We start from the raw sequence: 27,985 nt of genomic DNA, 5'->3' as shown, positions 1-27,985 counted from the left end.
CTCGTCATTTCCTTTGTGTACCTATCAATCAGCAGAGACCAGGAAAGGTGGTTTATTTACCTGAGAGGGTGGGACAAGTTCATAACATACAGCAGCTTCCCTCAGGCAGAGAACAGCAAGAGATTTCTATCTCTAGTAGTGAATTATTTTGTCAATCTAGCTGAAGGGGGTGGGGAAGAAGGGCAGAGTGAGAAAGAGCAAGTGAAAAAGGATTGGGGAAGTGAGTCCAAACTACAACCGTGAGGCTTCCCTGTTTGCCTTACCCCATTAATTAAAATAATTCAGCTACCGAGCAATCCTAAAGGGAAATATTCTGTACGGAGGATAAGAAGAGACCATGAGAGCTATGAAGGGATCTCAGCTGTTCATTTTGAGTGTGGGTGAGTACTGTTTTGGTTGTGTTCTACAGGGAATGGGTGGAGACTGGAGAGAGGTGAATGTTACACAGGCAAATATCCCAGCCATTTCTGTGTGTCAATGTCCTTTGTTTAGTACAAATCTTAGCCTGTTTATGATCTGGCAGGTACAGTGATAATGCCTCCATACTACAGTGTTGAGACTCACAGGCAACTCCAGAAGTCTCTCTACAATTTCAGGGACAGAAAGAGAATGGAGTTTTGTATCATGATGGCAAAGATTTTTAAAACCAATTTAAAATGATTTCCATAGATATTGTATATCCTTTGTCCCTAGAATTCAAAGGGGGAAAGTCCTTAGCTTCTACTCTCTACACTGTATGTTTCGAACCCAAGGTACAGATCTGCCAACATCTATAAATTAAACTGCTTTCCTTGCTTTTAACTCCAAGAGCCTTGGCCCAACTCTCTGATCCTCTGCCTTCTCATTTCCCCCTGTATAGCCCCCTGCCAATGACACCAGTCTTGACCTGCCTTTGTTTCCTCACACAAATATCTCTGTGCCTTTTTTCCATGCCAGCCTAGGCATAGAACACTCTCTACCACTCACCTAGATGCCACCCCTGCCTTACTTAAACCCCTCTGAAAAATCTCACTTCTTCCGGGAAGTCTGAGAGATGGGAATTTGTATTTAATACTGTACAGTGGAATTACAAAAACTGTATTCCTCAAGAAATGGGCACAGACTGAATCACTGGCTGATCTTATTGATATAACCTGTTTTACCCCACCCCAGACTATTCCCTTTCTATTTGTTCTCCCCCTCACCTCTTATGTCATGGGTGATTCTAAAGACCTAAAGCTGTTTGGAGCAGGAACTTTGTCTCTCTCTTTAGTGACACACCTTGCACCCTTTGCCAGGGGTGAAATGATAAACAGGTTGTTCGCAGTGTAGTTGTAGACCTGTTGGTCCCAGGAAATTAGAGAGACAATGTGGATAAGGAATATCTTTTACTGGGCCAACTTCTGTTGGTGAAAGAGACAGCTTTTGAACTTACATGGAACTCTTCTTCAGGTCTTCTTCAGGCCAGACCCGAAGAAGAGCTCTGTGTATGAGTTTCTTTCACCAAGAGAAGTTGGTCCAATAACGATATTGCTTCACCCACCTGTCTCTCTAATAATAAACAGGGCCATTTGGGCTGAGTATAGGCCATACCTTCTAACACCATTATTAAAACAGTGGAGTGGGAGAGATTTTGGAAGAGGTTGTTGAAGCCAAGAAAGGTGCAGCAGAACCAAGAGAGGACTCAGGCCCATGCACAGTAGTATAGACAGTCTCTAAAGAAAACGCTAGGTCCAAACTTTGGGAGCGTTCAGTTCAAATTTTGCAAGATGGGCTCATCTCTGGCACTTTATTTTTTATTATTTATTTGTACTGCAGTAGCACTTAAGAGGCCAAGGCTCCACTGTGCCTCCATCTCTCTTCACTATACAAACAAATAACAAAGAGACAATTCCTGCCCCAGGGAGTTTACAATCTGAATAAAGATAATAGACAATCTAAGTAAAGATAATGGGTGGATCCTGCATACAGACAGGGGTGAGGGATAGCCCAAGGAAATTGTCATGTATGAAAATAGTGTATTTACACTGAATAGAGTTCTGAGGTACAGGTGTATTTCTTATCTGCCAGCTCATTCTATTTCAAGGTGATATGAGAAGTGTTTTCTTTGCAATTATGTAAACTTTGGTTGGATTTATGCAGCTAGAGTAGCTTCACATTTTGTCCTATTTGTTAGTTCCATTTGATGTGAGATGTTTGAAAGAGATCATCACACAGGGGGGTATGGACGGTTGGGGGGAGGGAGGGAATTTTGTTTCTGCTGGGCTGGGAGTTACTTTTGTAGATGGGTCTACATGAATGTTTCCAAGGGTTGTTAGTAAAAAAAAATGTACAGTGGCTGGAGTGCTAGACAAGTGCTCAGTAAGGAAACAAAGGAACATTGTCACCCTTCTACTCAGATTTTCTTTGCAAAAATGTTCTTAACCCTGTCACTCATGACACCTGAGGTGATTAAAACAGAAAGAACTTTTATAATTTAGTTAGTTTTTCACCCTTTGTTCTGTTTCTATGCCATTTACCATTAATTCAATGTTGTCAGTAGAAGTAAACAAGTCACTTTTACTTTCTGGTATTTCTGCTGCATTCCCAGTACTGCCAGGCGGGGGGAAGAAGGGGGTACCTTGGAGGGGAGGAGAGGTCTTTTCAGTGATTTCTTTAAAAAATTGATAAACAGCATTTCTATGTCAGAACAAAATCTAAATCTAGGGTTTAAAGCCTGTTGACAATGTCTCTTTATCAATATTATATGCTATTTCCCCCCTGAGTTTGATTGGATTTTAAGGCCCTTCTCCCTTCAGTTGGATTTAAAAGGGGTTCAGTTCCCCCTCCAAAAAAATTGATTTTGGACATGCCACCAGTTTTTAACTAGCTAAGCTGTTTGGTGACAAAAAGCATCTCCCAGCCCTGCACCACTGCTGAACAGACTACCCCATTGAAAGCGCTGGTGACTCGAGGGGGAAGGAAACACCGTTAGTGGTATCACTGGATGTAACTAAACAGAGATTCAGAGAACCAGAAGGATATGTAGTGGGGAGTCTTTTATTCTCCAGTGAAAAGCTGGATTACGAGCCAGTCAAACAATCAGACTAAAGATGTAGGAAATAAGTGAGAGGGCACCAAAGAGCTCAGCCCTTTGCATGGCAGTGCCAGGCAAATTAGAACAATCCTTCACAGTGACATCCAGCTCTCCTATTACTGGCTGCTTCTGTTACGTGTGGGGTTTGGTTTGGCACTTTTGCAACTCTGAACTGATAGTGTTTTTGAAAAGAATAAAAACCTGCAGTAAATGAGAGGTTTGGCATTGGCTGGACTCTGAGGAATAGCTGTGAGTGCATGGGGTTGGGCTGTCACTCTCTCTCTCTCTCTGTGGGTTGGGTGAATGATCTATTGGTGAGCCCTAGCCGGGTGGAACCAGTTTCTGAGGAGTGACAATGGAGTAAGAATAACCTGTTCTACCAGAAACCATTGGGGGCACTGCAGGTGCTTCCTGGGAGAGTCAAGATACTGCTCATGCTTCTGGAGTGGAGGGATGGACTCTGCCTACCCACACAAAGCAAGCCAATGGCTTTCTGTGTGTGTATGTGTGAGGGGTGAAAGGTGGAAAGGATGGGCAGAGCCAGCTCTGGCGTCATGTACACAGTGCTGTTATCTTAGGTGCCCTATAGCAGCTAACGTGCGGGTGGTAGCTGCAATAAAGTAATAATAAAAATACTTTGCCCTACTAGATCACCTTCCTTCTGAGGCTCTCAGAGCACTTCAAAGCTATGAACAAATGAATCCCGCTGTGTGGGAAGGGAGCATCACCCCCATTTTACAGATGGCGACACAGGCATAGAAATGCTCAGTGACTTACCCAAATTCGCACAAGAAGTCAGTGACAGAGGGGACAGAGCCTGGGAGTCCTGATTGTTCTCTACTCTAGCCATCAGCCCTCCTTTCCTCACTATTTATTCTGGTTTTATTAGGGAGGTGATGAAAGGGGTGAGAAGAGCAGGAGCAGAGAGGAGGGATCCTTACACTTCTTGTAAATATATGTCAGGCTGGTTCGGAAGGTGCTGAGTAGGGGGGTGCCTGCCAGGCAGCAGGAGAAGGTGCTTGCAAGGCAGGGGTGACCCAGTGTCAAACTCTCCACTGCAGTGAGCCTTAGGGAGAGAGGACACACTGGGACTCCAGTCACACAGGCCATTTCATAGGGAAGGTCCGAGTCTAGAGGGATGGTTTCTTCAGAAGAAGGTCTGTCAGGAGTGAGTGACAGAGAGGAGGGTGTGAGCTGAATCAAAGAGGAGAGCTATGTACAGTCAAAGGCGGAGTCCATTAGACAGGGCTTTCCCAGACTTTGCCATTGCTGCTGCCTCTCAGAGAGGAAATGAGCTATTCCTGTCTATCCACACCATGTCCATGTATCCTGCAGGCCTTTACCTAACTCATCATAACTGGTCCCGGCCTTACTTTCCTCGTGACATCCCTGCACTTAGGGCAGGCAGGTGTGGCCTTTCTTCACCTTTGGGAGCACGTGTTAATCCTCTACTCACCAACCCCTGGATGGAGTCTATACAGCTCATCACAAGGAGAAATTTGCCTTGCCGTCTCTCTATCCCATGCATTAAATTCACTCATGGTACTAATCTGAAGGTCTGACATAAGTAGCAGGGATGTGACTCAGCCCTAATCTGCACTTAAAATACAGATCAACCTATCTATGTTGCTGAGGCGTGTGAAAAATTCACACCCCTACGTGCTGTAGTTAATCTGACCTAATCCCCAGGGAGGATGGAGCTAAACTGATGGAAGACCTAGTTTATCACCACTCAGCGACGTGGATTACCTACATTGATGCAAAAACCCCTTCTGTCACTGTAGGAAGCATCTACACTATGGTGCTACAGTGGCACAGCTGTAGCATTGCAGCTGTGCCGTTGCAGAGCCCATAGTGTAGTCATGGTCTGAGACAGGACCCAGAGCTGGCTCTCCTGCACTGCATCTCAACCACCAACTCCCCTCCCCCCTCACCACGTGACCACCCTGGCACTTTGGGATGGCACAGCTCTTCACTATCCTCCCCCCTCCCCATATGCTCTGCGACAGCACAGCCCTTCCCTAGCCTCTGGCACTGTCCCTTTTCATCCTGTTCCTGAAGGGAGCCTGCCTCTACGCTGGGAGTGCCTCTGCCCCTCCTGCACGCTAAGGTGAGGTAGTCAGATTCGGGTTTCGATCTCATTCCTTCTCTCCTCTAATGACTCAGCGGTGCCATGAAAAAACCAACAACCCAGAACTATGCAGAACAAAGCAGGTGTTTTAAAACACAGCTTCCTGGGGACACAAAGGTCATGGAGAACTGAGTGTAAAACAGAACGCGGCCTCCATATCCAAGACCCCTGCATTGTGCTCTGGAGAGAGCTCGGTTTTGACCAGAGTGGCATGGTTTTGAGCTCAGCAGACACAGCATTACAAAAAACCCATCATGTGGCTGCTTCACCAAACCACAGGAAAGGCCCCTCCCTTCTGCAACCTTCAGCTACCCTCCCCCCCACCCCCATTAAAGTCTGAAGTAAGTATTTCAGTACAGGAGGATGGCCACTGTTCCCCCACCCATCTCCTCAGGCAGCTGGCCTGTTGCTGGGTCTGCACTCCCTCGCTCGTGTCTGACCCCCACTACTATTCAAGGGTTTCCCCTGTGCGGGGCATCATAGTGCATGTCACGAGTCTGGTAACCCCAGGGGACATGAGATCTTTCCCTGTGTTTTTTTCAGGAGAAGAAGGAATGATCTGATATGCACTGAGGCTTCCCCTGTAAGCATAGCATGAAGTCACTCCACAGCAGCCCCTGGGTAAAAGGGAGTAGCTGTGTGACCCAGTCAAGATGATGCTGAGCCCCACCACCATATCCCATGTAGGGATCTGCTGGTGCTTCTGTAAGGGAGCTAAGGTTCATGATTATAGTGACTGGGGAGGTGGTGGTGGGTGGATGTGAATAAGGACTTTTTTTTTTTTTTTTTTGCACCTGGAAAAGGGGTTTCCATGTCAGGGCTTGGACTGGTTCTCATTTACCCAAACCTGCTCTCCCCTCCCTACAATAAGCACAATTGAACATTACTGCTGCTTGTTTAAGCATTGCACTAACAGGGAAAGTCGAGTCTGGTGGGGGACTGAGGGGAAGGGAGGACATGGGGAAACAGCTCTGACTGCAAATCAAGCTCCTGCTCTGATATCCTGGAGCAGATTCTCTAGCCTCAAACTGCTCATCTTACCTATCACAGATTCTCCATACTGGGTAACTCCAAGGAATGCACAACCAGTTGCTTATACCATGGGATATCCATACTTCAGCTAATTGAACTAACCCCTGGGGAAATAGTACGCCTAGGGATCCACCCCCTGGGATTTCCAGGGAAATCCTGTGGGATTATCTAAACCAACCACTGGGGAATGAGAGCCTGAGGTCTGATAAACTGATGATGTGGAACCCACTCTGGGAATTAACCCAGACACAAAACTGGGTTTAAGGGGAGTTAAGGTTGCTATCAGTAACTTCAGAGGGGGAAATATCACAAGAACATGGTCTTTGTCCCCAAAACTAACACACAGACCCCCCCAAATTCACAGCTAAGGTTCAGTTTACAAGGAATGCAAACACAACAAGGTCCGGAAATGCAAAGGTAAGGCAGCCAAACAACAGCAACTCTGGACCAGCTCCTCCAGAACACCAGCCAGCCACTTTCCCTTTGTCTGATAGTTTCCCCATGGCACAGCCACTTGTGGGTCTGGGATTTGTTTTTGCAGTAGTACTAGCTTTGGAGACTTGGACTTGGGTCAGGTCATTGAGGACTGCTGCTTGGGAGAAGACCTTGTCCACAGAAGGACTCTTCAGAAGAGAAGGTGCAGAAATAAGACCCAGCCTCTGGAGCACGATTCATTATATTGATTGACAGTTGCCTGTGTTCTCCGTTCTGTGCGGACAGAGAGGAAGACACACACTCTACCCATTCTCAAGCAGACAGAGACGGTACAGTGCAGACTTATATGATACCCAGTCATGGTAGGGCCCAATGTACCCTGGTTGAGTGCAGGTCTCGTCCTTAGTACCAAGAGAAGCATTTCTCTGATGAGGGAGATTGACCATATTTGTTTGTTTTTTGTGTCTCTCTCTCTAGTTCTGGTGACTGCCCAGGCACTCACAGTGAACACACGTGTCAAGGAAGTAAAGGTAGCACAAGGAACTAACGCCACCCTCCCATGTGAATTCCAGACCTCTGCTGCCACCAGCAACGCAGACTTTGCTGCCTGGAGCAAAATATCTCCGTTGGTAAATCACAAGATGCATGCGAGCATATTGGGGATGATGGAAATGCAGATATCAAAGGGCCTCAGACCTCTTTTTGATCTGTGGTGGAGGGTGAAGAGGCCTTCTGGGCTCTTTTTGTCAAGAGACCAGGGGTTGAGTTCTTGGTTGTCATCCTGACTCTGCCACAGACACTCATTGTGTGACCACAGGCAAGCAAATGGGCCTCCATGGTCCTCCCAGACTGCTGAAGGATTGTGGGGAAGGAGCAGGAAGGGATCTTTGTAGCCTCGGGGTGGTGGGGAGGGATGGATTTAAGTGGCCTTCAGGGAACTATGGGACTCTTTTTTGTCCCAGTATGTTGACGGGGGGGGGGGGGGTGAAGAGGCCCCTGCAGGATATGGGGATGAAAGTCTCCAGGCATTCTCCTTGGCCTCTGGGGCACAGGATATGAGGGTATCTTTAGGAAACTAGGGAAAGGTAGGCCATCTGCTTCTTTCCAGTTCCTGCTCCTCTTAGAATGTGCCAGTCTATAGTGTTAGCTTGAGGACACACATAGCAGAAAATAAGTTTGCTGTTTGGTGTCTCCTTCTCTATTACAGGAAGATGCTGTCACAAGGTATTTTGATGGCTTTGCGCACTATGGCCAGGGTTACGAAGGCCGTTTGCAATTCCATGGCACTGAAGTCACAGATGTCAGCATCACCCTCCAGGGGGTGACCATGGCAGACAATGGAACTTACAGATGCACTGTCCAAGTGCGCGCAGATCTCCCCCATGCCTCTGCAGAGATAGATCTTTTGGTCCTTGGTAAGCCACTCTACACCCTGAGATAGTACAGATCCAATGCCGCAGCTCAGTGACAGACAGCACTATGCAACAAGCAGGAAGTGATGTTGGTGGGAGTACTCTACCCCCTCAGTTAGCACTGATCCAATACTCCACAGCAATAAGAGAGAGAGCCAATGCCAGATATTTCAGAAGAAAGCATACGCCATCCCCATCATGCACATCACTATACTATGCTGTACACCAAGGATAGGTTATCCTTTGATGATGGTGGAGGGGAAGTAACATATATGTCCAAACATCTTATGATTAACTCCTGAACTTGGGTGGATGTGGGAGGGAAGGACAAAGGGTAACAAAGCAGTGGGAGAGGCCAGAATTTGTTCTAATTATTGTAAAAAAATGGTATAAGAGAGACCAGTTTCGGCCTGGGAGGAAAAAACACAGCTGCAGAAGATGGATTGCAGGGATGTATAGAAAGAAATCTCAGCAGACCTCTCTGTATAACTGTGCCACACTGCATCTGCTTAGGCCATTCTCCCTTCTTTGCCTCTAGTGGCTCCATCCAAGCCGGAGTGTAAAGTCATAGGGACACCAGAATACGGACGGACCATCAACCTGACCTGCAATTCTCAACAGGGGTCTCCAAAACCTGAGTATACCTGGCAAAGCTTCAGCGTACTGAACCAGCCCCGACCACTGGTGTCAGCATCAGGTATGTGAGATGCAAGGAGGCCAGGCCATGGTACTTGCTGCAGTTTGGGAGTAGAAACATTTTGGATTGAGGATTCACAGTGCTTTTAGGCCTTCTGAGCAGGTCCTTTAAAAAAACAGGACTTTAAAAGGTTATCCTCCAAGGGTGAGACGTACCTGTGAGTATCTGGGTGGCTGTCTGGAGCAGCGACAGGCAGTGATGCTTTCACCTCTTGGTCACCGATTCAAGCCCAGCCGAGAGCCAACCAAAGTAATTATTTCCTAATGACCATTTGTAACCAGCAAAGTATTTCACACAGTCCCCCCCGCCCACGGCAATTTCTCTTAGTGGACCCGTCTATACCCTGCCACAATTGACACTAATCAGCCCCCTTATTGATGCTTACAGGAGTGAGGCTAAGGAACAAACTGGCCATGTTTCAGAGTAGCAGCCGTGTTAGTCTGTATTCACAAAAAGAAAAGGAGTACTTGTGGCATCTTAGAGACTAACAAATTTATTTGAGCATAAGCTTTCGTGAACTACAGCTCACTTCAGTGGATGCATCCACGGAGGCCGAACTTTTCCACTCTGAGAGGTAACCGCCCAGCTCAGGGCTGAGAGCGGGTGGGATGGAGGCTGTCAGGACAGTAACTGTCACTAGCACGATAGTCACTTTATTTTAAAATAGTGTCAGAACAAAAGGAGTGATTAAGCTCCTGAGAAGTGGGAGCAGGGAGGGATGTCTCTAAAGGAGATGGGGGTGCAGTAGTCTCTCACATGCAGTCAATCAGCAAGAGATAGCAGTGTATAACAGGCCCTTAGGCGTTATTGCCAGAAGCTGCCGTGTGTTTCTTGACCAGCTTCACAATGTAGAGTGGTTCTGTGTTTCAACCTGCCAGTCGTGGTTTCAGATCCAGTGCCGTGGTGTGGGTAAACAGATGAGCTGAATATGATCCTAGCTAGGTAGGGCACTCACATTTTACTCTCTGAAAATTGCTTGAGCTACCAAGGAGCAACTCCACATGAAATCTCTTGATTTCAGAGTAACAGCCGTGTTAGTCTGTATTCGCAAAATCGATGAAGTGAGCTGTAGCTCACGAAAGCTTATGCTCAAATAAATTGGTTAGTCTCTAAGGTGCCACAAGTACTCCTTTTCTTTTTATGAAATCTCTTGTTCACTTGGCTGGCCACTGGGTGGTGCCCCTGCCTCAGAGATGGCAGCTTTTGTCTTCGCTACCACAATGTATTTTCTTAAAGAGATCAGACCACTCTGAACTTTTCTGCCTGCCTTATTCTCCTCCCCAGGGGCAGGAGTTTGTTCTAGTCTCCTTGCATTTGGTACTAATTTTCAGGGAAATGCTGTCCATTAAGGGTGCAGATGGAATTTCTCCCTCTGGGATTTAGGGCTGATGCTGGGAGGCTATAAAAGGAGTAGGGCTGTCAGGGTAGCCGCAGCCCTGAGCTGCTGGAATGTGTGTGTTGGGGTAATGCTGCAGGGTATGTGGAATTTCTTTGGAATCCATCCATTCTCACAATGGTGGGACACTTCCTGTTTTTCTTATCTGCCCTACATCTTTCCAACTTGGCTCATAGGGCAGGCTATTTATTTACAGATGTTTAAATTTTCCCAGGAATTTATCAGTGTTTATTACAAAAAATTAAAAACAGGTAAAAGCAGTGCAGTAAAATTAAGTTCAGTTTTCCGGGTAAATATTGGGGTAAACCTGACTCTCTGTTCCTGGTTTGTTTGTCTGAACCTTTCAAGAAACAATTATGTTCTAAAACTCAGATTCTTATTAATTGTACATTTTAGTATGTTAGAAAATGGTGAATGATATATTCCACTGTAATTTATTAATTAACTTTTTGTTCATGATTTGTGTCAAGCTGCATTAGGATTGAAACTGGAATTTATTTAAATGCACAACTGCATATAAAATGTATTTTTATTGAACAAAACAAGCTCTTAATAAAGTACATGATCTACTGTGCCACATTTATAAAACTTGATCTCAAAAGCTAAGATGTTTTCCTACAATTCTTTCTTTAAATAGAAAAGTAGCCTTTAAAAAAAACTTTTTAAACAAAATCCAAATTAAAAAAATACATTTTTTAAAAAAGTTAAAAAAAATAGATTTTTATCTGCTCTGACACTAGTGCTTGGGTTATGGCTCTTCTCTGGAAGGAGAAATGGCAGGTAAGCAAGCAGTGATCTCTCCTTTTAGAGCAGAAAGCTGAGTCCAGGGAGTTCTGGCACTTTTAAAATTGTGTGAAATTTTTTTGGTAAAAAACAAATAATGGATTTTGTAAAACCCACAAATATTTAGGTTAAAAAAGATTGGTAAAAACTGGAAATGAAGGGCCTTACTCATAGGACATTTATTCTCTACTCTATTCATTTTGGGGGTTACAAAGCAGCACTGCACTATAGCGTTGAAAGCTGTAAACATTGTGATGCCAAAAAAATGACAGCCTAGACAGGGACACTGAGAAAAGGGCCCGGGAGAAAACTAAGTCATCACTGATAAAGTTTGGAGATGACACAAAAGTTGGACAGGAGAGGTAAATAATGAAGAAGACAGGTCACTAATTCAGAGTGATCTGGATCATTTGGTAAACTGGGTGCAAGCAAACAATATGAATTTTAATATGGCTAACTGTAAACAGATACATTTAGGAACAAAGAATGTGAGTCAGACTTGCAGGATGAGGGACTCTATCCTGGGAAGCAGGGACTCAAAAAACTTTGGGGTTTGTGGTGGATAATCAGCTAAACATGAGCTCCCAGTATGCTGCTAGGGCCAAAAGGGCTAATGAGATCCTTAAATGCATAAACAGCAAATCTCAGGTAGGAGTGGAGAGGTTATTTTGCTCTATTTCCCACTGGTGTGACTGCTGCTGGAATACTGTGTCCAATTCTGGTGCCCTCAATTCAAGAGGGATGTTGATAAACTGGAAAGGGTTCAGAGACAAGTCACAAGAATGATTAAAGGATTAGAAAACATGCCTTATAGTGATTGAGCTCTTTGAATTCCACTGAATGCATCCGATGAAGTGAGCTGTAGCTCACGAAAGCTTATGCTCAAATAAATTGGTTAGTCTTTAAGGGGCCACAAGTCCTCCTTTTCTTTTTGTGAATACAGACTAACAGGGCTGCTACTCTGAAACCTGAGCTCTTTGAGTCTATCTATTTAGCTTAACAAAGAGAAGGTTAAGGGGTGACTTGGTTACAGTCTGTAAGTACCTACATGGGGAAAAAATATTAATAATGGGCTCTTCAGTCTAGCAAAGAAAGATATAACATGATCCAAAAGCTGGAAGTTGAAGCTAGATAAAAATACATCTTATTTCCAGTCTGAACATAACGCTTAGAATAATTAACCATTGGAATAATTTACCAAGGGTCATGGTGGATTCTTCATCACGGATAATTTTTAAATTAAGACTGGATGTTTTTCTGTAAGATCTGCTCTAGGAATTATGTTGGGGAAGTTCTCTGGCCTGTGTTACACAGGAGATCAGAGTAAATGGTCCCTTCTGGCCCTAGAATCTATGGCTCTGTGAAAAGAACATGTATGTGAGAGAGCTGTGGTGCCAGATGATGTGCTTAAATATAGTTACCAAGCTCACTTTAAAAACAGATGGTTGACAGGGACCATCAGAGAAAAAAACGGAGTTGCCATTTAGGTGTAAAAAGGGAAACAACCTGAATAAAACTAAGTTTATACAGAGGAAATGATAAGCTCTAATTCATAGTACTGAGCCCCACTAGCTCAAGGGAGATGTGCAGCCTCATAGCACACCCTGCCAAATACATGATTTCTCCCCACGGATTGTTTATACAGCCTGATCTACCTTTGCCTTACTCTACCAGGCCATCGTTCCCCACTAGCTCCCTTTATTGGCAAATAGTTATGGCATTGTGACATCCTGAAAGCTGGTGGGTTGAAAAACTGTTACAAGACTAGTGTGTTAGCTCTTCAAACGGCCATTTCTCTGAGCCAGCTGCTCTCAGCTGCCATACTCCTCCTGACAGTGATAACTTTTGTGACAAAGCATACAAGGCTGCTGGCCATGTATAAAAGAGCAAGACAAACCTTTGCTGAACATTCATTTGCCCACAGCCCCACCTACAATTGCAGGGCTGAAAACAGCTGAACATTAAATGTATTGCCAGTAGCCAAAGGCACGTTTCTATTTAGCCTTCCTTATGTTTCCCACTAAGAACCATGTGGAGGCCAAACTAATTTCACACAAGTCATAAAACCAGTCAAAAACTGTAACAACTTTTGGTCATTCCCAACTTGGGCGGGATTTGAAGGGGCAATTTAGATGTGAAGGGCTCCTTTCCCCAGTCCCTTCCTTGACCTAATCCTCTACAAATTCTTTTATATTTTGGGTTTGTGTTTTGCACCAGGACAACAGGTAACTCTGAAGAACATCTCTGCAGACACCTCCGGCTTTTACATTTGCACTGCCACTAACAGCGTTGGACAGGAGTTCTGCAACATGACAGTCTCCATTGTACCTCGTAAGATGCTACTGGCTGCTTGGGTGGGTGGGGCAATGGGGAGGGGGGAAATGTATTCACAGACTAAATGTAGGCAAGGGACTGAAGATGAGTGTACCCCTACCTCTCCAAGAACAGCCCTGTTTCATATCTCCAAAACGAATTCCACTGCCCTGCTTGAAGTGCTCACATTTAGACTTGTCTGTAATAGCGAATAATACTAAGGCTGTATCTAATTAGATATGGGCCTGAGACACAAAGTTAAGATCTGAACTTGATCAGAGTATGGGGGTGTGGTCTGTCTCCATCTCTGTTGAATCAATCACTCCCGTGGACCTGTCCCTGCTACCCATTGGTTCAGTGCAGAGTCAATAACAGTTGCTACAAGTAAAAGGATGTCCAGATCCACCATTAAGTGTCTGGGACCCCCAGAAGGGTGGTGGGGTTTGGTCTCCGATGGGTGTGAATCTGACCTGATTTGAAGTCATTCTTAATGCATGCAGGTTTGTTTTGTCAACCCTACTGTGACTGTGTTTGGTCTTTCCCTCCATAGCATCCATGAACATTGCCCTCTATGCTGGAGTCATTGGTGGTGTAGTTGCTGCAATCATTGTAATTGGGATTTTGGCCTACTGCTGCTGCTGCCGGGGCAGCAAGGACACGGACTACGAGATGACGTGAGTGCCTTTCCCCAGAAGAGTAGGTGGGCTATGTGAGGGACTCTGTGAGAGGTAGAATGTGCTCTCATCTTCTCTCTGCAGCATCGATGCACGACAGCTGGTGGAGAGAGACAATGAGGTGGAAAATTAGCTGATGATGCATAGGTTTTATTGATTGCAAAGGTGAACGACTTAACCCAGGAGAGAAGAAGGCATTGTGCAGTCCCATCTTTGCCACTGCAGTTTGCCTCTTAGTTCTCCTTTACCATACTGGGTCTGCTCTTATGGGCTCCTTTGTGATCGTTCATGCATGATGTCCCTTAAGCACCATACAGGGTGCAGGACTGAGCTAACAAGCCCAAGGAACCAATCAGGAAGCACCTGTGGGTATCTGAAGTTCAGATCCGTTACCTCATTTCTGCCCAGCCTCTGCAATTTCTGTTCTTGGGGGTCTGAGTCACCCTAGCCGCTCATACTCTTCAATCCAAAAAATGAGGAAAGGGTCACTGCTCCTGTAGGGAGTGCTGTGGAGAGCTCACAGATACTCCAGTCTTTGCCTCTCTAAACAAGTGCTGTAGGAAATGGGAGAAGGCCGTTCACAGCTACTCCAGCCCCAGCAAGAAGGAGTGTGGGCCAGTGGTTCTCAAACTGAAGTCTAGAGAACATTCCCAGGTGACCTGTGGAGCCACCTCTGTCCCAGCGGTGTAAAATATTCAGAATGTAAGTTAATTAAAACCAGCTAACATATCTATCTATCTCTGGATAATGTTTTAGTGAGCCAGAAGAGAGTGAGAAGGAGCCCGTCAGGATTCGGGGACCAGCTGAAGAAGAGATGGAGGAGGAGGAGGAGGAATATCGGACAAGAGGCAGGCCACAGATGCCACCCACCAACACACCCCGGCTAGATATTTGAGGCATAGTCACTCCCAGAATAGGAAAGGCAAGGAAGAGGGGACTGATTTAAGAAACACTGTTTACTCCCGACTGCTCTGATCTCTGGTGTAGCTTAGACTGTGAGCTTCCAGGGTCTGGAGTCCATTTCTCTAAATCCTCCTGGGAAGTGCCTAATGCACAGTAGGCACCACTCTAAATAAATAAGTAAATAAGACACTATGTAGAACCAAAACTCATTTCCCAGCACTAGAACCCCTGCTTCACCCACCGTAACCCACCTTTTTGCAGACAGGGCCGTGTCAGGTTTATTTGGGGAGCAAGGGGTAAATCCCCTCAATGCAAATTACTCTGTATCATTAGATCCATGGAAGATTTCAGCTTCATTAATTGGGGCTCACTGGGAAGGGGCAGACTGTTTAACTTGGGTACTCTGGTAAATGCCACAAGTTTCAGCCAATAGCATGCACTGTATTAGGCCACCGAGCACAGGCACAGTGGCATTACCCAGTATCGGATTGTTTTAACTTTAATTTTATTTTGAGAAGCAGGCTAGTTTAGAAAATGTCAGGTTTCTTCTTAAGCTTTCACTAAACGGGGCTTTTGTATATAATCAAAAATATGTAACAAAAATATAGAACATGATTGCAGCTGATCGCCAGGACCCTCTGCTGGGAACAGCTATTGCATTGGTACTAATGGGATGTCTAAAAACAGCAGAACTGACCATTTCATCTTACTTTTTGTACTTGCAAAGCTTTTTGGTACTGTATAGGCATTGTCTGCAGCAGCTGGACTCTAATCCATAATTGGCATCTGGGAGGTCTAACAGCCAATCCTTCACTACCTCACTCCATTTGCCTCTGCACAAAAGAGACCTGTTCCCTCCCAAAGGGATTCTAACGGTGCATTTTCATGTCCCATCCCAGAGTCCTCTATCCTCTACTTACTCCCCCACCCCAGCAACAGAAGGGGCAGACAGTGGACCGTCTTCCCTTCACACATGTAGTCATCAGGGGAAGGGAGAAAACATGGCAGTTAGTATCAGAGGGGTAGCCATGTTAGTCTGCATCCACAAAACCAATGAGGAGCCCGGTGGCACCTGAAAGGCTAACCGATTTATTTGGGCATAAGCTTTCGTGGGTAAAAAACCCACTTCTTCAGATGCATATGGGTTTTTTACCCACGAAAGCTTATGCCCAAATAAATCGGTTAGTCTTTAAGGTGCCACTGGACTCCTCATTGTTAACATGGCAGTTGGATCTTTTCACAGAGAAGGCTAGAAGAAAAATATTCTAATTTTTATTCTAGTGCTGCTTGAAGGAAGTAAAGTACAGATCAATGCACTCAGCGTAGAGTATCAGTATCCCATACTATACTCAAAACTGTCACACATTCCCTCTCCCACCAGCAGGTTAGGGACTACCCTCAAACTGGCATTTGCAAGTCCCAAAAAGATAGCTCTTCATTTCCCCGTCACTGTTCTCCTGTCTCCTGCTTATGACACAAGTGACAGTCTCGTATTTTCCAAAAGGCTTTTACAATATTAATTTTTGTATTGAGCTAGTTAAATTCTGTTTTTAAAAAAATCTGATACAAATTTTTTGTTACTGATACAGTGTTATCCCTTTAATATTGTATTGTTCCTCTGCCTTCAGTGACTTTGCAGAACTCACAACAGCTGCTCAAGGAAACGTAGCCAAAGAGTAAAAGAACAATCATCTAAAAAATAAGAGAAGGCACATCAGAACAACACTGAAAGTCTCCCAATTTTTTCTAACATTTGAATATTGTACAGCATCTGGGTCCTAAATCATGTAAATCAGAATAGGGTCTTTCTTTTGACATTTATTTTATATCTGATACTCAGCAGAAATTTACAATTTACTCTTTGCAATTATTGGATCGTAAGTGTACCTACTACAGCGGTTTTCAAAATATGTACAAAACCACCTCCTTGCACTGAAGAAGTAAAAGTCTAACTCAGAAATGTACAGTTCAGATGCATGACAGCCAGAGACATCAGACATGGGCATAATGTAGGAAGGCTTCACTTAAAAGTGGGTTTTAAAGGAGAGAATTGCAGAAAGGGTGTTGCACACAGGAACTGGGAAACCATTCCAAGCACAAGGTGCATAAAAAGGCATGAAGCTGAGAAGAGATGCCAAAAGTGTTTTAGGATACAGAGGCATGTAGAAAGAAGAGGGGGCTTAAGAAGAAAGAGGAGCAGAACTATAGGTGAGGCAGAGTTACAAAGAACCTACAAGGTCAAGAGAAAGTATCTGAATTTGATGCAGTGAGACAGGAAGCCAATGAAGGAACTAAAGAAGGAAAACTACAGCAGTTGCATTTTTCATACAGTTACAGTAGTCAAACAATGACCAAAGCTCGCAGCAATGATTTAGCAGTAGAGGGCAGAATCTGAAGGCCACATTTTAGGGATATTGGGGGGAGGGGAGTAGCAACAGGATCTAGTGAGTATGGATGGAGCAAGGCACAAGCAAGGAGAGAAAAAGGAGTTGAAGGCAAAGCTGTGAGGCTGACGGACTGGCTGTAAGGGTTTGAACTGTTATATTAAACTGCAGTTTTCCTTTAAGTGAATTTGCCATTGTAATGTTTCTGTTCATGGGCAATAACTGTTTACAACTGCCTTTTCAACAATAAAGAATGCTGCAAATTATATAACCCGTTCCAGATTCCCATCCCAAAAGTGGACGGGAATCTGGGAGGCAGTGACCATGAGTTGGTTGAGTTCAGGATCCTGACACAGGGAAGAAAGGTAAGCAGCAGGATATGGACCCTGGACTTCAGGAAAACAGACTTCGACTCCCTCAGGGAACGGATGGCCAGGATCCCCTGGGGGACTAACATGAAGGGGAAAGGAGTCCAGGAGAGCTGGCTGTATTTCAAGGAATCCCTGTTGAGGTTACAGGGACAAACCATCCCGATGAGTCGAAAGAATAGTAAATATGGCAGGCGACCAGCTTGGCTTAATGGTGAAATCCTAGCGGATCTTAAACATAAAAAAGAAGCTTACAAGAAGTGGAAGGTTGGACAAATGACCAGGGAAGAGTATAAAAATACTGCTCGGGCATGTAGGAATGAAATCAGGAGGGCCAAATCGCACCTGGAGCTGCAGCTAGCAAGAGATGTCAAGAGTAACAAGAAGGGTTTCTTAAGGTATGTTGGCAACAAGAAGAAAGCCAAGGAAAGTGTGGGCCCCTTACTGAATGAGGGAGGCAACCTAGTGACAGAGGATGTGGAAAAAGCTAATGTGCTCAATGCTTTTTTTGCCTCTGTCTTCACTAACAAGGACAGCTCCCAGACTGCTGCGCTGGGCATCACAACATGGGGAGTAGATGGCCAGCCCTCTGTGGAGAAAGAGGTGGTTAGGGACTATTTAGAAAAGCTGGACGTGCACAAGTCCATGGGGCCGGACGAGTTGCATCCGAGAGTGCTAAAGGAATTGGCGGCTGTGATTGCAGAGCCATTGACCATTATCTTTGAAAACTCGTGGCGAACGGGGGAAGTCCGAGATGACTGGAAAAAGGCTAATGTAGTGCCAATCTTTAAAAAAGGGAAGAAGGAGGATCCTGGGAACTACAGGCCAGTCAGCCTCACCTCAGTCCCTGGAAAAATCATGGAGCAGGTCCTCAAGGAATCAATCCTGAAGCACTTACATGAGAGGAAAGTGATCAGGAACAGTCAGCATGGATTCACCAAGGGAAGGTCATGCCTGACTAATCTAATTGCCTTCTATGATGAGATTACTGGTTCTGTGGATGAAGGGAAAGCAGTGGATGTATTGTTTCTTGACTTTAGCAAAGCTTTTGACACGGTCTCCCACAGTATTCTTGTCAGCAAGTTAAAGATGTATGGGCTGGATGAATGCACTCTAAGGTGGGTAGAAAGTTGGCTAGATTGTCGGGCTCAACGGGTAGTGATCAATGGCTCCATGTCTAGTTGGCAGCTGGTGTCAAGTGGAGTGCCCCAGGGGTCGGTCCTGGGGCCGGTTTTGTTCAATATCTTCATAAATGATCTGGAGGATGGTGTGGATTGCACTCTCAGCAAATTTGCGGATGATACTAAACTGGGAGGAGTGGTAGATACGCTGGAGGGCAGGGATAGGATACAGAGGGACCTAGACAAATTGGAGGATTGGGCCAAAAGAAATGAGGTTCAATAAGGATAAGTGCAGGGTCCTGCACTTAGGATGGAAGAACCCAATGCACAGCTACAGACTAGGGACCGAATGGCTAGGCAGCAGTTCTGCGGAAAAGGACCTAGGGGTGACAGTGGACGAGAAGCTGGATATGAGTCAGCAGTGTGCCCTTGTTGCCAAGAAGGCCAATGGCATTTTGGGATGTATAAGTAGGGGCATAGCGAGCAGATCGAGGGACATGATCGTTCCCCTCTATTCGACATTGGTGAGGCCTCATCTGGAGTACTGTGTCCAGTTTTGGACCCCACACTACGAGAAGGATGTGGATAAACCGGAGAGAGTCCAGAGAAGGGCAACAAAAATTATTAGGGGTCTGGAACACATGACTTATGAGGAGAGGCTGAGGGAACTGGGATTGTTTAGTCTGCAGAAGAGAAGAATGAGGGGGGATTTGATAGCTGCTTTCAACTACCTGAGAGGTGGTTCCAGAGAGGATGGTTCTAGACTGTCCTCAGTGGTAGAAGAGGACAGGACAAGGAGTAATGGTCTCAAGTTGCAGTGGGGGAGGTTTAGGTTGGATATTAGGAAAAACTTTTTCACTAGGAGGGTGGTGAAACACTGGAATGCGTTACTTAGGGAGGTGATAGAATCTCCTTCCTTAGAAGTTTTTAAGGTCAGGCTTGACAAAGCCCTGGCTGGGATGATTTAATTGGGATTGGCCCTGCTTTGAGCAGGTAGTTGGACTAGATGACCTCCTGAGGTCCCTTCCAACCCTGATGTTCTATGATAACAAGCTACCTGTGTACTTTGGCATTGGCTCCTGAGAAAGAAAAGCGATCTGTCCCATTGCTGCTCCAGACCTCGTCACCACTCCATTTCCCTCAGACAGACTGTAGAAAAGCGCCCTCACCATTGGTGCGCCCCTTCCTGGCTGGGCAGGGCATCACAGACTCTCCGTGTCTAGTGCCCCCTGCCAACAGCCGTTCATGCCTATTGATGGTCCACTTCTTCTTGTAACTTGGCCCTCTACCAAAGTCACTTACATGTTCCCCACCTTCTGGGGTATCAATGTCCCAAATGGACAGTGTCCCAGGTGACACTAGACAGCCATATGACGTCTTCTGCCCCTTCAAGGATCCTCTTCCTCTCCGCTCTCTTGTCAGAGCACTTGCCCTACAGCTTCTTCCTGGAGTCTCTTCGGGTATGTCTACACAGCAAAGCAAAACCCACAGCTGGCCTGTGCCAGCCAACTTGGGCTCAGGCTGTGGGGCTGTTTCATTGCTGAGTAGAGTTCCAGGCTCAGGCTGGAGCCCAAGCTCTGGGACTCTCCCACTCCAAGACTCTCCGAATCCAAGTCAGCCAGCACAGGCCAGCTGCGGGCGTCTAGTTGCTGTGTAGACATATTAACCAACTCAAACGTGAAACAAATCACAACACAACAAAAACAACTTCTCCCCTGTACCCCCCCAAGCTTGAACTTTTAATCCATTCTGGGTCCTCCCCACTTCTCTGTTCTTTTGCAGAACACTGACTCAGAGGGTGTCTCCCTGGAATCTTACCCCTAGTCTGGATCCTCAACTCCAAGGCAATCTGCCTGGGAGTTGGCACTGTCTCAGTCCCACTTTTAGGAGTCTCCTTCAGCCCTGCTGTCCTCTACCATCAGGGACCATCCCAGGATGTAAACTCCCTTCCAAAACTTTTTTCACCGAGTGCTCTGCTCTCTCAGCTCTTTGTGCAAACCCCTCGCTCTCTCGGTTGGGTCCAATGATTATGAAAGTCCATCTGATCCCCAGCTGAGGAGGATCAGCTGGTACGGTAGCTGATTATCACAAGCAAGGCTGAACCTGACTCCCCTTAAAGGCCAGCCAACCTATCACATAGGTCCATTTGTCTCCCTGTGCTGAAGAGGGCCCTTCGGCTCTAGTGTGGACTCACTCATGCAGGTTCTGAACTGGAGAACTCAACAGAAGAGCAAGACAGTTGCCAGCAGTATATTTGTGGCTGCTTGGACACAAGGTAGTTTTAGCCTTTAAAATAGTTTAACTTTACTATATTTCTTTTCCCATGTTCTTGCTCTTAGCTTCTGCTCCGCACTAACAATGCTTTGCCTGAAGTGAGCAGAAACCAGCCACACAAGAAACTAACGTCACAGTTCTGAGATCATATTTTTAAGCAAGATTTCACAGAAGCAGCAATACTTGTTCAAGATGCTGAAAATAAATTCCATATTAGTTGCCAGATGACTAAGCAAAAAATGAATCACGAGTAAGGCTACGAGTCAGTCATGGAGGTCACGGATTCCATGATTTTATGAGACCTCCGCAACTTGATCTCGGTCAGGGACTGTGCAGCGCTTCAGCTCTAGCCCTGGGCAGCAGGGCTTTGGGCTCCAGCCCTGGGTGGCGGGACTCTGGACTTCCATGATTTATTGTTTATTGCCCACGTCCTCTCCAGGACTTTTAATAAAAATACAATACCTGTGCCAAAATCATAGCCTGAATCATGAGCAACTGTAACAGGACTAAATCTAGGACTGTGTCTGTTTACATTCAGTGACACTGTAATCTCAGTTTTACACTAGGAAATAAACCAAGGGATAGCACACTGCAGGCTCAGATAATCTAGGTTTATTATTCCTCACAATAAGTTTATTTATAGAACTAAGATTGTGGAATTACTTGTTTTTAGAGAGAGGCAGTATATATTTTCTCAACTGATTTGTTTCAAGCAAGCCAAAGCTCAACCAGCCAGAAATACCTTCAATTCAAATCCGTAGCTTCCTCCCCAGCTGCTCTGTGACTAAACATCCTCCTCCTGACATAAGTTAAGCTCCTAACTACTCATACTCTCAGGGGCTTTTTGGCTACGAAACACAGAACCCTGGGAACTGCATTATGCCCCCAATATACAGCACTTTTTAAAAAAGTAATAGTATTTTGGGAGGGGGAGGAGAAAAAGACACCATTCACTTCTTAATGGTGGTATATTACATCTGTAAACTCACTATCTTACTTAGTACTCATTGGCTACACCTACACTTGGAGCTAGAAATGTTATTCCAAGTTTGCCCAGACATACTCTCACTAGCTCTCAAACTAGTGCTAAAAGTAGTAGTGTATCTGCAGTAGCACGAGCAACTGCGAGTGGCAGCATGGGCTAGCCGCCCCGTGTACATACCAACAGGGTCCAGGACGGCTAGCCACTGCCATTGCTGCCCCTGCCCGTGCTACTGGGACTACACTACTCTTTTTAGCGGGCTAGCTCAGTGAGAGTTGGCAGAAGTATGTTTATACGCGCTGGGAATCACAGCCCTAGCTCCATGCATAGACAAATAGCCATTGTCTCCCTTGGTGAGCCTCTCAATGAGGTAGGTAATGAATGAACGGGCCAGAATCTAGACTCCTCTTTAACCCCCAAAGGGTATATGGTACAACTTGTTCAGGACCCTCCGCTATGCCTGACTCACACACACCGGAAGATACACACACGATTTTTCTGTGCAAGGTATAGGAAGAGCCAGCTTACAAATACTCAAGCCCCCACCAAACTGTTTCCCCATCTGCAGCAGTGCTACAATCTGCTGCTCAAATGGGACGAAGTGGAACAGAGACAGCAATGCTTCATTACTATGTGTGCGTTCCTTCACCAAGCACACTAAAACTAACGTAACGTTAACAACCTTCTCCTAACAGTACCCCAACTTTCAGCTGCAAGGCCATTTCTTGTGTCACCCAAGTAAAGTATATTCATGGTTAGAGGAGTTTGGGCCTCCCTCCTACAGTCCTGCCCAGCAGTCTCACTTGTTTGGGGGCGATGATGTGGTGGGCAGAGAAACTCTCATGGGGACTTAAAAGTAAGGCAGTTTTAAAAAGGACTTAGACATGACAGGGATTTTACTGCAAATTTCCCTGTGACATTTAAAATGAAAAAGTGTCCCTCATTCAAGCTGGTGCAGCTTGACAGATCTGCTCTCTCCCTTCCCATCCCTGTTGCTTCACGCAAATACATCAGAATCCTTACTTCGTTATTAGCCTGTGAAGAGAGCACGGGCTGCACACCACATGGCTATCTGCTAAACACACATTAGCAATCAGACCTGGGTAAACAAGTAAAATTAACTGCTACAGTGTTTAAGTTTTGGATAGCTCCCTTAGAGTATGTCTACACTGCAATTAAAAACCTGCAGCTGGCCCGTGCCAGCTGACTTAGGCTCCCAGGGCTTGGGCTGTGGGGTGGTTTCATTGCAGTGTAGACATTTTGGCTCAGGCTGGAGCCTGAGCTCTGGGACCCTCCCACCTCACCCAGCCTGCGCACAGAAGTCTACACTGCAATGAAACCGCCCCACAGCCCAAGCCCTGCAAGCCAGCTAGCATGGGCCAGCCACAGGTGTCTAATTGCAGTGTAGACATACTTTTAAGAGACGGGAGTCCTGACTCTTCATCCTATGCTGTACCCACTGGAAAAATCACTGTCTCCCACAAACTACTGCAGGTCTTACTGTAGCCTCCTTTGGCATATTAACCCTCCTCTCCTATCCAGCCCTCTCCTTTCCTCTACTCAGTGCTGTAATTTTCTTCCCAGATGTGCCCTCCCCACTTGGGCCCAAGACTCAGACTGAAGATCATCAACAGGAAGTTGAGTCATATTAGGAGTACATGCCAGGAATCAAAAAGGGCTTTCCAGTGGTAGGCAGGACTTGTTCCTGGCAGAAGTCCTGTCCTGCTGCTGGAGACCCTCCCTGAAATCCAGCACCACACCGCAGATCTGTTTCGGAGGGGGTGTGTGGAATGGAGGGAGCCCTGAATGACCAAGTCCAGGGTGAGTGGTGGTCTCTTCAGAACTGGCCAGCTGCAGAAGGGTTAGCATTATTACTTCACAATGCTGGTTGCTATAGTAACAGCACTACTGTTCTATTTACTCATACATCTGTTCTAGGAAATAGACACTGCTGTACTATCTTCTGAGGAAGCTCAGAGTATGGTGATCAAACCACCAAAGCTAATTCAGGGTGCATCAGGACTAACACCACATGTGCATGTCCCCACATAAGGGAATTTGGAAGTAATCTCCCTGCCTACTTTTCACCTGTTCTGTGGGGGGCTGGAGAATCATTTGAAAGTGGTAATTACAGCAGCTTGCCAGAGTTTCAAAGATAGAACTAAGAAAAAGTGAGGGAACAGAGATAATATGGGGTTGGACTAATAATAGCATTCACTGCTTTTTTAGTTATATTAAGCTACTTTATTAAAAATTAGCAGCCTACTTCAGGATGGGTTTGGGCGGAGGGAGGGGAGACTATGCAGGGATCCAAGTCTAGATAATATCTTCATTCCTCTTTCATTCTCTCAGCCCCATTACACTGCACCTTCAGCTAGCACATACAGGATGGAAAACTTTTATTCAGCTGACAAAACCATTTCTATGCCTGTCAGTTATGTACCTTGACTAAAAATTAAAAAAGCTCAATTTCATGCACATACGGTAATCTAACTGCTCCAAACTTCTTATTTTTGTGGAAAGGTCACACTTAGGGATAGGGCAGGGGATTAGCCACCATGGGAGATGAAACATTTCACTTTTGCTTTGATTCTGGAAGTGGGGGCAGTAAAAATGTCGCCCTCCAGTAACTGTGGTTTTTTGAGAGGCTGCTGTGAGTGCGTATCCTCTGCTCTAGGAGCACAGGGTTTTCATGTGCACAAGTCTGGAATCTTTTGAATAGCCATGTCCATCCCATATAAGGAAAAGGCCTGGGTAGAGACTGTTGAATCGTGGAAGTCAACAAATGGCTATGCAGGTGGTGTCAGAGAGAAGGCTTCAGATTCTTTGACCATAGGATGGTGTTCCAAGAAGGAGGAGTGCTAGGCAGAGACGGGCTCCACCTAACGAAGAGAGGGAAGAGCATCTTCGCAAGCAGGTTGGCTAACCTAGTGAGGAGAGCTTTAAACTAGGTTCACCGGGGGGAAGGAGACCAAAGCCCTGAGGTAAGTGGGGACGTGGGATACCAGGAGGAAGCACGAACAGGAGAATGCGAAAGGGGAGGGCTCCTGCCTCATACTAAGAAAGCAGGACAAACAGCAAGTTATCTCAAGTGCCTGTACACATATGCAAGAAGCCTGGGAAACAAGCAGGGAGAACTGGAAGTCCTGGCACAGTCAAGGAATTATGATGCGACTGGAATAACAGAGACTTGGTGGGATAACTCACATGACTGGAGTACTGTCATGGATGGATATAAACCGTTCAGGAAGGACAAGCAGGACAGAAAAGGTGGGGGAGTTGCATTGTATGTAAGAGAGCAGTATGACTGCTCAGAGCTCTGGTATGAAACTGCAGAAAACCTGAGTGTCTCTGAATTAAGTTTAGAAGCGTGAGCAACAAGAGTGATGTCATGGTGGGAGTCTGCTATAGACCCCCAGACCAGGGGGATGAGGTGGATGAGGCTTTCTTCCAGCAACTAATGGAAGTTACTAGATCGTAGGCTCTGGTTCTCATGGGAGACTTCAATCACCCTGATATCTGCTGGGAGAGCAATACAGCGGTGCACAGACAATCCAGGAAGTTTTTGGAAAGTGTAGGGGACAATTTCCTGGTGCAAGTGCTGGAAGAACCAACTATGGGCAGAGCTCTTCTTGACCTGCTGCTCACAAACCGAGAAGAATTAGTAGGGGAAGCAAAAGTGGATGGGAACCTGGAGGCAGTGACCATGAGATGGTCGAGTTCAGGATCCTGACACAGGGAAGAAAGGAGAGCAGCAGAATACAGACCCTGGACTTCAGAAAAGCAGACTTTGACAAACTCAGGGATCTGATGGGCAGGATCCCCTGGGAGAATAACATGAGGATGAAAGGAGTCCAGGAGAGCTGGCTGTATTTTAAAGAATCCTTGTTGAGGTTACAGGGACAAACCATCCTGATGTGTAGAAAGAATAGTAAATATGGCAGGTGACCAGCTTGGCTTAACAGTGAAATCTTTGCTGATCTTAAACACAAAAAAGAAGCTTACAAGAAGTGGAAGATTGGACAAATGACCAGGGAAGAGTATAAAAATATTGCTCGGGCATGCAGGAGTGAAATCAGGAAGGCCAAATCACACCTGGAGTTGCAGCTAGCAAGAGATGTTAAGAGTAACAAGAAGGGTTTCTTCAGGTATGTTGGCAATGAGAAGAAAGTCAAGGAAAGTGTGGGCCCCTTACTGAATGAGGGAGGCAACCTAGTGACAGAGGATGTGGAAAAAGCTAATGTGCTCAATGCTTTTTTTGCCTCTGTCTTCACGAACAAGGTCAGCTCCCAGACTGCTGCGCTGGGCAGCACAGCATGGGGAGGAGGTGACCAGCCCTCTGTGAAGAAAGAAGTGGTTCGGGACTATTTAGAAAAGCTGGACGTGCACAAGTCCATGGGGCCCGATGCGCTGCATCTGAGAGTGCTAAACGAGTTGGCGGATGTGATTGCAGAGCCATTGGCCATTATCTTTGAAAACTCATGGCGGGAGGTCCCGGACGACTGGAAAAAGGCTAATGTAGTGCCCATCTTTAAAAAAGGGGAGGAGGAGGATCCTGGGAACTACAGGCCAGTCAGCCTCACCTCAGTCCCTGGAAAAATCATGGAGCAGGTCCTCAAGGAATCAATCCTGAAGCACTTACATGAGAGGAAAGTGATCAGGAACAGTCAGCACGGATTCACCAAGGGAAAGGCTTGCCTGACTCATCTAATTGCCTTCTAGGATGAGATAACTGGCTCTGTGGATGAGGGGAAAGCAGTGGACGTGTTGTTTCTTGACTTTAGCAAAGCTTTTGACATGGTCTCCCACAGTATTCTTGCCAGTAAGTTAAAGATATATGGGCTGGATGAATGGACGATAAGGTGGATAGAAAGCTGGCTGCATTGTCGAGCTCAACGGGTAGTGATCAATGGCTCCATGTCTAGTTGGCAGCCGGTATCAAGTGGAGTGCCCCAAGGGTCGGTCCTCAGGCCGGTTTTCTTCAGTATCTTCATTAATGATCTGGAGGATGGTGTGGATTGCACCCTCAGCAAGTTTGCAGATGACACTAAACTGGGAGGAGAGGTAGATACGCTGGAGGGTAGGGATAGGAAACAGAGGGACCTAGACAAATTAGAGGATTGGGCCAAAAGAAATCTGATGAGGTTCAACAAGGATAAGTGCAGAGTTCTGCACTTAGGACGGAAGAATCCCATGCACCGCTACAGACTAGGGACCGAATGGCTAGGCAGCAGTTCTGCAGAAAAGAACCTAGGGGTTACAGCGGACGAGAAGTTGGATATGAGTCAATTGTGTGCCGTTGTTGCCAAGAAGGCCAATGGCATTTTGGGATTTATAAGTAGGGGCATTACCAGCAGATCGAGAGACAGGATCGTTCCCCTCTATTCGACATTGGTGAGGCCTCATCCGGAGTACTGTGTCCAGTTTTGGGCCCCACACTACAAGAAGGATGTGGAAAAATTAGAAAGCGTCCAGCAAAGGGCAACAAAAATGATTAGGGGACTGGAACACATGACTTATGAGGAGAGGCTGAGGGAACTGGGATTGTTTAGTCTGCAGAAGAGAAGAATGAGGGGGGATTTGATAGCTGCTTTCAATTACCTGAAAGGGGGTTCCAAAGAGGATGGCGCTAGACTGTTCTCAGTGGTAGTGGATGACAGAACGAGGACTTATGGTCTCAAGTTGCAGTGGGGGAGGTTTAGGTTGGATATTAGGAAAACTTTTTCACTAGGAGGGTGGTGAAACACTGGAATGCGTTACCTAGGGAGGTGGTGGAATCTCCTTCCTTAGGAGTTTTTAAGGTCAGGCTTGACAAAGCCCTGGTGGGGATGATTTAGCTTTGAGCAGGGGGTTGGACTAGATGACCTCCTGAGGTCCCTTCCAACCCTGATATTCTATGATTCTATGATCCATGCTACACACACATCTCTGCTTCCTTGTGCTCCTGTGTGAGGACATAAAGGGCAAAGTGGCCACAACCCTCCCTCAGTTCCCTCACAGAAGCCCATGACAGCTGACTATGAGA

General features: G+C 45.9%; 2 protein-coding genes across 7 annotated transcripts in view; one reads left to right on the top strand and one right to left on the bottom strand.

Annotated features, from left to right (window-relative positions):
- The window catches only part of STYXL2 (serine/threonine/tyrosine interacting like 2), a 122,356-nt gene that overhangs the window by 63,519 nt on the left and 30,852 nt on the right, over positions 1-27,985 (bottom strand). The gene's annotated exons all lie outside the window — the stretch shown is intronic.
- On the top strand, positions 91-15,923 carry GPA33 (glycoprotein A33). Its single transcript, XM_073304760.1, has 7 exons — positions 91-380; positions 7,131-7,282; positions 7,861-8,068; positions 8,604-8,762; positions 13,159-13,272; positions 13,805-13,928; positions 14,685-15,923. Exons 1-7 carry the CDS (start codon positions 338-340, stop codon positions 14,821-14,823), a joined length of 939 nt encoding a protein of 312 aa, XP_073160861.1. The 5' UTR covers positions 91-337; the 3' UTR covers positions 14,824-15,923.

This window comes from Lepidochelys kempii, chromosome 1, assembly GCF_965140285.1.
Source record: "Lepidochelys kempii isolate rLepKem1 chromosome 1, rLepKem1.hap1, whole genome shotgun sequence".
Lineage (NCBI taxonomy): Eukaryota > Metazoa > Chordata > Testudines > Cheloniidae > Lepidochelys > Lepidochelys kempii.
This window is presented reverse-complemented; position numbering and strand designations above follow the sequence as displayed.

Coding starts and splice junctions, on each gene's coding strand:
- GPA33 (XM_073304760.1), top strand. CDS start 338: ATGAGAGCTATGAAGGGATCTCAGCTGTTCATTTTGAGTGTGG. Junction 381..7,130: donor GCTGTTCATTTTGAGTGTGG/GTGAGTACTGTT, acceptor CTCTCTCTCTAG/TTCTGGTGACTGCCCAGGCA. Junction 13,273..13,804: donor GACAGTCTCCATTGTACCTC/GTAAGATGCTAC, acceptor TTCCCTCCATAG/CATCCATGAACATTGCCCTC.